The sequence below is a fragment of the Psammomys obesus genome, unplaced genomic scaffold (genome assembly GCF_907164565.1).
Source record: "Psammomys obesus unplaced genomic scaffold, mPsaObe1.curated_primary_1811, whole genome shotgun sequence".
Classification (NCBI taxonomy): Eukaryota; Metazoa; Chordata; class Mammalia; order Rodentia; family Muridae; genus Psammomys; species Psammomys obesus.
Window position 1 is genome coordinate 274,844 of NW_026594322.1, and position 10,310 is coordinate 285,153.

General features: G+C 53.7%; 1 protein-coding gene across 1 annotated transcript; it reads left to right on the forward strand.

Moving 5' to 3' along the window:
- Positions 1 to 1,187: 1,187 nt before the first annotated feature.
- Myorg (myogenesis regulating glycosidase (putative)) lies at positions 1,188 to 8,854 on the forward strand. The gene is made up of 2 exons (XM_055618634.1): positions 1,188 to 1,281; positions 4,700 to 8,854. The coding sequence occupies exon 2, from the start codon at positions 4,761 to 4,763 to the stop codon at positions 6,906 to 6,908; it is 2,148 nt and encodes a 715-aa protein (XP_055474609.1). The 5' UTR covers positions 1,188 to 1,281; positions 4,700 to 4,760; the 3' UTR covers positions 6,909 to 8,854.
- The last annotated feature ends 1,456 nt before the right edge of the window (positions 8,855 to 10,310 follow it).

Genomic DNA, 10,310 nt, shown 5'->3' on the forward strand with positions numbered 1-10,310 from the left:
TGGGGGTTAGTGTGCTCATCGCTCTTGCACAGTGCTTGCTTCAGGGGAGAAGGTATGGCGCAGCACAGGCATTTCTAACTAAAGGCTGTCACTAATGGAAGGAGGCACACATTCCTTTAGGGGTGGGGGTGGGCATTGCAGAATACTGGGCAGAAACAGAGACATTTCTGGTCTGTTCTGTGAGCACTGGCAGCGTGGAACACAGGGTGTCTGGGTCTCCAAGGCCCCTCTGTGGAGCTCTTAACCCGGCTGTCATCAATAGGAAATGGGAGCACTGGTCATCTCAGAACCATGAAAACTGTGCTTACATTGCGTGTGCTGTGTGACAGAGAGGCCAGCTTGTGGGAGTCTGTCTTCTTGAACTTGATTTGGCAAGCTTGGTGGCAAGCTCCTTTTACCGGCTTACCATCTCTCCAACCTTGTAGTTAAAAGTATCCAGCTGCCCAAACCGAGAGGGAATGGATTCCCAAAGACTTGTGTCCTAGTCCCTGTTTCTGTGACCACGGCATCTCTTATAAAAGAAGGCATTTGATTGGAAGCACTTAGTTGGTAGAGAGAACAGAGGCAGGCAGGCATGGTGTTGGGGAAGTAGCTGGGAGTTCTACATTCTGATCTACAGCTAGAGGATTCTGGACCTGGAATGGGCTTTTGAAACCTCAAAGCCCACCCCCAGAGACACACTTCCTCCAGCAGGGTCACGCTTACTTCAAGACCAAGACCTCCTAATTCTTGTAATCCTTTCAAACAGTGCCATGCCCAGCGCCTAAGCATTCAAATATATGAGCCTATGGGAGCCATTCTTATTGAAACCACCACTGCTGCCTCTGCCTCCTCACCTTGTGGTGCTCTCATACACACAGCAAACCTAGCCTGGAGCTGCCAAAACCCCAACATTCAGAGACTACTTCTTTCTTCAGAACTACATCTCCCATAACGCCTGGGGATGAGCCGGTCTAGCCACGGCATGTCAAGGGCGGTGCCTGAGGCGGGAGGTGGAACTAGGAGGCACCAATCTAGAGGCGGGCCCAAAGGGCGGAGCTGGGGACGGTTAGAAGAAAGTCCTCGCTAGGCACGCAGAGGCTGTGGGGGAGGGGCTGGAGTCCCAGGCCTAAGCCCACATTGGGTGTCTGGGCGTGGCCGAGGGCGGGGCGCAGGAGGGGCTCCGCGGTGCCCTGCCCAGTCAGCACCCCGCAGGGCTGTGGCTGCTGAAGTCCTGCTCTCGTGGAGAGAGGCTCTGCCAGATGAGCCCTTCTCCTCTTCTTCCGTGTGGTGGTCACTGCGGTGAGTGAGCCCAATGGGAGCCCTTTGGAGCCCAAGGGGGGGGGGGGGGGGGGGGGGCGCCCGCGGGGGGGGCCGGGGGGGCCGGGGGGGGGGGGGGGGGGTGCGCTGCCTCAGGAGCGCAGTTCCTGAACTTTCTCTAGTTGGCAGAGCGACCCTGGACAACTGAGCCTTTCCTCGGGTCAGATCTTTCCAGCAGCGGTGACGGGTCCCTTGACCTTCCTCTGCCCCTTTGGACCATGTCGGGTGTGGCGCCACGGGTGGCTGGGGAAGTATTCCAGGCTGTGTTAGTGCGGTCACTTGATCCTTGTGGATCCTGCCCCAGCAGGGGAGGGAGAAGGCAGGATCGAATTGCCTTTGACATTTCCACTCCCTTCCCAACTGTGTCCGACAAAGGACGCTGCCTCGAGTGCCTCAGCTGAGCTGAGCTGGGCCCTCCCCTTAAACTGTAGGCTAGAGGCTGGCAGCCAAGGCTGAGGCTGAGTGTGGAGTGAGCAGGAAGACACGTCCTAGGCTGAGCCTACACAGGCCCGCTCGGCAGGTCCCACCTGCAAGCCTTAGCCGTGGTTGGCCGGATGGCAGACGCGACAGATTACAGGGGTCTTGGACGCCGCTAAGACTGGAGCCACAGAGTTCCTTCTCTCCCGTAGCTGCAATACCAGATGCCGTTAAATTGCCCCTTTTGCACCCCTAAAATCGTCCTGATTTGCCTGCGGCAAGCAGAAGTCGCAGCAGCAGCCCTGGAAATGACAGGCCTCAGCTGTGCACGCCCATCGCTCCGTATGGAAGGTGGAGGCAGGATGTCTGGATTCCTGCAAACTTGCTACGTGAATGACTTCTGAACAGCCCGTTTTCCCATCTGTAAAATGGATACTGATAACAGCAGCTGGCGGTGCCGCTGGTATCGGATGCTGGATAAACATAGAAAAATATAGAGAGCCCCCAACAAAGTGGGCATGTAAGCCTGTGGGCTCCTGTCCTTCAGATCCTAGCGGGTCTCTACCTGAGTGGTGAAAGGGCTTTCGTGGCAGGTGAGCTTTTCAGGATCCCAGGAGTCATGAGGCCAACTTGAGATGTAAGTTTTGAGGCTGGGGGAGTCTTTCCTATTCAGAATCAAACTTTCCCTAGAAAGGAGCCTTGGTTGTATTGAGTGAATAGTAAGTCAGGCTTGGCCCTACAGTCTTCTTGGAAGAGGATTAGTAAAGGACACTGCTACCAACAAAAGGCTACGGGAGATCTAAATTGTGTAGTCAGAGAGGAAGTAAGAGGCTGTTCCAGACTGGGTCTGGGGTGTGACCTGAGAGATGATGGAGCTGTGGGGAGGAATAAGAGAGGGATAAGAGTGGTGCTGAGTAGTATCTTCAAGGATCAAAATTCTCATCTGCACCTGACATGTTTTCTTTCTTTGTTTATTTTATGTATATGCGTGTTCTATCTGCATGTACACCTACTGGACAGAAGAAGGTATCAGTATAGATGGTTGTGAGCCACCATGTGGTTGCTGGGAATTAAACTCAGGACCTCTGGAGGGGCAGACAGTGCTCTTAACCATTGAGCGATTTCTTCAGCCCTGAAATTCTGTTTTTAATTATTTTTATTGTATGTACATTTGTGTTTTGCCTGCGTGTATGTCTGTGTAAGGGTGTCAGATCCCCTGGAACTGGAGTTATAGTTGTGAGCTGCTGTATGGTTGCTGGGAATTGAACCTGGGTCCATCTGGAAGAGCAGCCAGTGCTCTTACCCACTCAGCCACCTCTCCATCTCCCCTGACATTTTTTTTTTTAGATTCATTTATTCTTTTTTTTTTTTTTTTGAGACAGGTTTCTCTGTATAGTCCTGGCTGTCCTGGGCTCATTTTGTAGACCAGGCCAGCATCGAACTCACAGAGATCTGCCTGCCTCTGCCTCCCAAAAAGATGTATTTATTTTTATTTTGTGTGTGTATTTTGCCTGCATGTATGTGTGTGCCTGGTGCCTGCAGCAGCCAGAAAAGGGCATTGGAAGTTACAGAAAATTGTGAGCAGCCATGTGGTTGCTGGGATTGAAACTCTAGCTCCTTTGGAAGTTAAGTACTGTTAGCTGCTGAGCCATCTCTCCAGGCCCTGCACCTGCCATTGCTGACAGATTCTACATGGGAGCATGAAGAGTAGAAGAGCCTGATAGTTTATCACCTTGGAAGTCACTGGAGACAGTCAGACGCTGGCATCTGAGAAGTGACTGTTATCATCTGCCAGTCTCTCTCTCTCCTTCCCCACCTGGGGAGTTAGGCAACCCACTGACTGGCAGCGCCTGTGTACACCTGGCAGGTGCTGTTTCTTTGTTGGACTCTGCCCTGAGGGTTGAGACAGGAATCTCTTCAGCTAGTTAAGACAAACCTTCTGCCAAATCTAAGTTTTCCTGCAGGCATATTTCAGTGTCTAGCATACCCTGTGTGGGCATTTATATATGTGGAGGTGGCCATCTGCTGCCTGAAGAGCAGGTAGGCAAAGGAGACGTTATCAGGCTGGCTGAAATCTACCGAAGCAGGTGACCTGAGGATTTAGGTGAGGGAGGGAATGAGCTTGGTGTCTCTGAATAGGCCTGGCTGGAAATGGAATCAAAAACAGCTGAGCTCCGATGTGTTGTAATCCTGGCCATCCAGAGGTCAGGGCAGGGGAGCACAAATCCAGGGCCACCTTTCTGGGCTGCATAGAAAAGTGGCTGCAAGCATATCATGCCTTGGGCTTTGACTGCAAAACTCACAGTTTCTCTTCTGGGGGCAGAGAAGAAACATGGGCAGAGAAATAGACTTCATAGTAGATGGCTTCGAGCCAGGGAGAGTTTTAAGTTCTAAACGCTAAGAAAAAGCAAGCTCCTTCACCAAGCTCCTGACCCAGCCCTAATGTTGGACCCCAGTCCTACCTTCTTCCAAACCAGTCTCTGTGACTGAATGTGGCTTTGGATGTCTTCTTTAATTTCCACATCTCCACCTGGCTGGACTCAAGATCAGATTCCATGACCAAGCTGTTTCCTTCCCTCTTGTCCTTGCCTCTCTAGAGGCAGGTGAGCCAGCCTACTGCTAAAGGCCTCAAGGAACTGGCTGCATCACTTGCCCTGTCTTACCACGGCCTTCCATGGGGTAGAGTAAGCCCCCTCTTCAGCCAGGGCCTCTTCGGACTTCTTCCAGGGCCAGACCGCTCCTGCGACCCTGGACGGTGCCTTGCTTCTCTGCCTTTGTTTCCCCTCATCCCCACGGCTCTATCCATTCATAGAGCTCTCACTAATGTGGCAAGCAGTGGGTCCTGAGAGAGGGAGGGTAGTCCCACTGACTGTCCTGAACGGGAGCCTTGCCTTTGCCGGTTGTCAAGCCCCTGAGCCCCTCTTCTAGGCTGCAGTAATGGAAATGGGGTGGAAGTTCAGTTTCCTCTCTCTCCCCTTTGCAGACTCCAGCAGGACAGATTCAGATGGTCCTGGTGTGGCAGTTCTTTCCCTGGCTAGGAACTGATGCGCCAGAACCTTCAGAAGAGCCAGGCCTACCCCCGACACCGACCTAGTAGCCACGCAGGCCCCACAAGCCTCCTAGTTATCCCAGCAGCGACCATGTACACTTTCCTGCCCGACACCTTTTCACCCGGCAAACCCAAGCCCACCAAAGAGCTGAGGCCTCTGCTGGGCTCCGCGGCCCTGGGACTGATGCTGGTGCTGGCAGCAGTTGTGGCCTGGTGCTACTACAGCGCTTCACTGCGCAAAGCCGAACGCCTGCGCGCAGAGCTGCTGGACCTGAACCGAGGCGGCTTCTCCATCCGGAACCAGAAGGGTGAGCAAGTCTTCCGCTTGGCCTTCCGTTCAGGCGCCCTGGACCTTGACTCCTGCAGCCGGGAGGGTGCCCGGCTCGGCTGCTCCCGAACAGCCGATGGGCGCCCGTTGCACTTTTTCATTCAGACTGTGCGACCCAAGGACACTGTCATGTGCTACCGCGTGCGCTGGGAGGAGGCTGCACCGGGGCCTGCTGTGGAGCATGCGATGTTTCTGGGAGATGCCGCAGCGCACTGGTATGGCGGTGCAGAGATGAGGACCCAACACTGGCCCATCCACCTGGAGGGCCAGCAGGAACCGCAGCCTTTCGTCACGAGCGACGTCTACTCTTCTGAGGCGGCCTTCGGGGGCATCCTCGAGCGCTACTGGCTATCTTCCCGCGCCGCCGCCATCAAGGTCAATGACTCAGTGCCCTTCCACCTGGGCTGGAACAGCACGGAGCGTTCGATGCGACTGCAGGCACGCTACCACGACACGTCTTACAAGCCACCCGCTGGCCACCCTGTGGGGCCGGAGCTCAGCTATCGCGTGTGCGTGGGCTCCGATGTCACATCCATCCACAAGTACATGGTTCGGCGTTACTTCAACAAGCCGTCCAGGGTACCGGCGTCAGAGGCCTTCCGAGACCCCATCTGGTCCACATGGGCGCTGTATGGGCGCGCCGTGGACCAGAACAAGGTGCTGCAGTTCGCCCAGCAGATCCGCCAGCACCGCTTCAACAGCAGTCACCTGGAGATCGATGACATGTACACGCCCGCCTACGGCGACTTCGATTTCGATGAGGGCAAGTTCCCCAACGCCACCGCCATGTTCCAGCGCCTGCAGGATGCTGGCTTCCGCGTCACCCTTTGGGTGCATCCGTTCGTCAACTACAACTCGTCGCGCTTCGGCGAGGGCGTGGAGCGCGAGCTGTTCGTGCGCGAGCCCAGCGGCCGGCTGCCCGCGCTGGTGCGCTGGTGGAACGGCATCGGCGCCGTGCTGGACTTCACGCGCCCGGAGGCCCGGGACTGGTTCCAGGGGCACCTGCGGCGCCTGCGGGCCCGCTACAGCGTGGCCTCCTTCAAGTTCGACGCGGGAGAGGTCAGCTACCTGCCCCGGGATTTCAGCACCTTCCGGCCTCTGTCCGACCCCAGCGTGTGGAGCCGGCGGTACACCGAGATGGCGCTGCCCTTCTTCTCGCTAGCCGAGGTCCGCGTAGGGTACCAGTCCCAGAACATCTCCTGCTTCTTCCGCCTGGTGGACCGCGACTCGGTGTGGGGCTATGACCTGGGACTGCGCTCTCTGATCCCTGCGGTGCTCACCGTCAGTATGCTGGGCTATCCGTTCATCCTGCCCGATATGGTAGGTGGCAACGCGGTGCCGGAGCGCACAGCCGGCCGCCAGGACGGGCCGGGGCCCGAGCGCGAGCTCTACGTGCGCTGGCTGGAGGTGGCCGCCTTCATGCCTGCCGTGCAGTTCTCAATCCCGCCCTGGCAGTACGACGCAGAAGTGGTAGCCATCGCGCACAAGTTCATGGCGCTCCGTGCCTCGCTCGTGGCGCCCCTGCTGCTCGAGCTTGCTGGGGAGGTCACCGACACCGGCGACCCTATCGTGCGCCCCCTGTGGTGGATCGCGCCGGGGGACGAGACGGCGCACCGCATCGACTCCCAGTTCCTTATCGGGGACACGCTGTTGGTGGCACCGGTGCTGGAACCTGGGAAGCAGGAGCGTGACGTCTACCTGCCCGCCGGCAAGTGGCGCAGCTACAAGGGGGAGCTTTTTGACAAGACGCCAGTGCTACTCACGGATTACCCTGTCGACCTGGATGAGGTCGCCTATTTCACCTGGGCATCCTGACCCAGCTCAGAACCCAGGAATCCCGCAGCCCTACTCCCAGCCTTCATACAGACTTGCAATCCTCCACCATGGTGAACCTTCAGGAAGCCCCTACCTCTACACTACCTAGGAAGTGGGCAAGTGGCTTAAAAGCGCAATAGCTCACAGCTGTAGGCGAGACGTGGGAGAGGAGGTGCTGAAACAACCGCTCCTGTACCCGCGCACAATCCTAAGAGCCCTCTTACCCGCACACTCACTCCACTCTACGCAAACCCTCCTCCCTGGATGGAGGCCAGAGAACTCAGAGGACAAAGGTCTGCTCTTTCCTACACAGCCTGCTTTTAAAAGCACAGAGAAAGTTGGGCGCGGTGGCACACGCCTGTACTCCCAGCACTCTGAGAGGTAGAGAGAGGCAGGTGGATCTCTGTGAGTTCTAGGCCAGCCCAGTTTACTCATGCCCAGGCCATCCAAGGCTACACAGAGAAAGAGAAACCTGTCCTCTCCCTGCCCTTTGTAGCCATCTTTGTCCACTGAAATAAGGAAATGATTCTCTTTAAAAGTTCTGAAATAGTTTTCTACCATATTAAAAAAAGTGTACCTTTAAGGTGGGCTGTGGGTGGCACACACCTTTAGTTCCAGCACTGAGCAGGCAGAGGCAAGCAGTTTTCTGTGAGTTCGAGACCAGCCTGGTCTACAGAGCAAGATCCAGGACAGCCAGGGCTACACAGAGAAACCCTGTCTCAAAAGATGAAAAAGACAGCAGCCAGGCCATGAGTTCACAGCACACACCTGAGCCGTGAGTGACCTGGTCCCACTCCATCTGGAGCAGAAAAGATACAGATGTTGCATTTGGCCAGCCTTCAAGGAAGTCAAAGGCCTCTTCCCAAGCAGTAGGAGAGCTGAGCTGAGCCTGCACTAATTGTCTCTGTTTGTGAAGAGACTCTACACTGCACTAACCTGTTTGTGGATATACTGGACTCAGCTTTGGACCCAGCCCTGGGCCAGATGTGGCTGGACTCAATGCCTTAATTCAAGAACCTGTATCTGTGTGCATGTGTACACACATTCATGTCACACACAGAGAGGTACTCACCACAGCTCTCTGAATTTACAGGATGAACGGAATGCCTCTGAGACTAACTAAAGAAACCTAGATGAGGGTGTGGGGCAAACTCAGGGCTTTGGGAGCTGAGCTAAGCCCTTCCCAGGTAGTTTCCCCAAGAAGATGCCAGGCCCAGGCTAAGAGTTTAAAGCTCCGTGTTTCTAACTCTAAGGAGCTGACTCAGTAGGAAGGCACTTACTGGCAAGCCTGACAACCTGAGTTCAATCCCAAAATCATGTTGTAAAAGGAGAGAACGTAGGAAATAAACGGCCCTTTAAGATTATTTAGCTGTCTCACTGTACATATGCTTTCAAGAATGTCCTAAGGGGGAGCCATATTGTTATTCTGGCAGTGATGTGCTTGGCATATGAAAGACACTACACACTGGCTGACCCCCAACACACATGTGGGGTCAAGTCTTTCATCCCAGCGACTCTGTTGTAAGGTCACCTCTAGCCATGGGGAGTTTTTCCCAGCTAAGTCTGGAGGAGTGTCAGACAAGGGAAGCGCTAGCTTCCCTCGGCGGCGCTGATGACAGCGCCTGCGTCCCAAGTCCTTCACTTCCTCTGCGTGCAAAGTGCCGGATGAAAGCTTCAGGACTCTCACAGACACCCATCTCCAATGCCAATTCTTTTTCTTTTTTTCTTGCAATGTTGAAGATAGAACCCAGAGCCCCAAGCAAGCACTCTTGCAGTGAGCTCCGTCCCCAGTCTTCATTTGTCAACCAACTGCTTAACACCACTGAGACTCAGTTTTTTTCTACATAAGTGATGATGAGGCCTACCTCTATGGTCAAGATAAGCACAGATGTATGTAAAGTGCCTGGCACAAAATAGGTGCTCAATAAAAGATAACTGTTGTAGTAGTGTTTGTTGTTTTCTTACTTAAAAACAAGGATTTTTCTGGGGTTTTAAAAGACTTATTTTATCCGGGTGAGGTAGTATACACTTTTGATCCCAGCACTCAAGATGGCAGAAGCAAGTGGATCGCTCTGAGTTCGGGGCCATCCTGGTCTACAAAGCGAGCCTAAGGCAGCCAAGGCTACACAGAGAAACCATGTCTCAAAAACAAAAACAAAAACAAAAAAAAAAAACCAATTAAATAAATAATAGAAGTAAATAAATAAAGTTATTTTATACATCACTGTATTATGTACCACATGCATACACTTGTGATGGTCAGAAAAGGGCATCAGATCCCCTAGAACTGGAGTTATGGATGGTTGTGAGCTGCCATGTAGGTGCTGGGAACCAAACCAAGGTTCCCTGTAAGAGCAAAAAAAATGCTCTTAACTGCTGAACCATCGCTTCAGTCCCTTCTGGCCTTGTCCTGTTCTCCATCCCTGCCATTACCTCTGTGCAGTCTGGCTTTGTCTCATTCACCATCCATTGGATCTGGGACACCTAGCATTGCTTTAAAAGGCCTCCAGCAGCCTTGTAGCAACAGTTCAGCAGTCTTCTCTGCACCTAGGCTGTTGTATGTGTGTTGGTGGGCATGACATGCAGCAATCAGGAGGTGAGGGCCTGTATGGTCACTGAAGGGGACTTGGGGATGGAGTATGAATGGGTTGAGCTTTAGCCAAGTAGGTTTTCTGAGAAAATTTTGGCCACAATTCCCTGACTTGTGAGTACAGTATCTCTGATTCTTGCTCTGAATCCAGAGCAAGCATTCTGATCGCTGGCCTCTTCTTCCTCTGGGTACTGTTGAACAAAGCACTGGCTCTTTACTTGGCTCTCCAGGTGCCCAGTGGGTTAATTATAAAGCATAACAAAAGCTCAGAAGATGCCTCCATTCTGCACCTATTTTCTTGCAGTCTATCGGATTCCAGGAGCAACAGAGCCCCTGGAGAAACATCCGTGACAAGGATCAAAACTTCCCCCTACTCCCAAGCAACTGAACAAGGCCTGCCAGACCAATCCTGAGATAACAACCGCGGTTTGACCACGGCTGATGAGTACATGCTCCTTGTCCTGCCCTGTGTAAGCTGGGAGCTCCTATGAGCACCTCTAATGCCAGGGCTGAGGACACTGGCCCTCTTGTCTTCCTGGTATAGTTATCTGATTAACGTTCCTTTCCTGGTTTTCCTTTCTGTTTTGGAGTCAGATTTATTAGGATCCCTGGTCTGGCCTCTAAGACTTGGGCATCCTTCCCCACATCAGACCTTGTCAGCCACATTGCACCGGTCTAAGCCACACAGTATGTCTAGGACCATACTACCCAGAACAAGTCTGATCTTGTCCAACCTACATGGAAGTCAAGGAATGCTATGCAAAGGTCAGCTGTGTCCCTTTCTGGGTGTCGATTCAGGCTCTGGTGTCCAA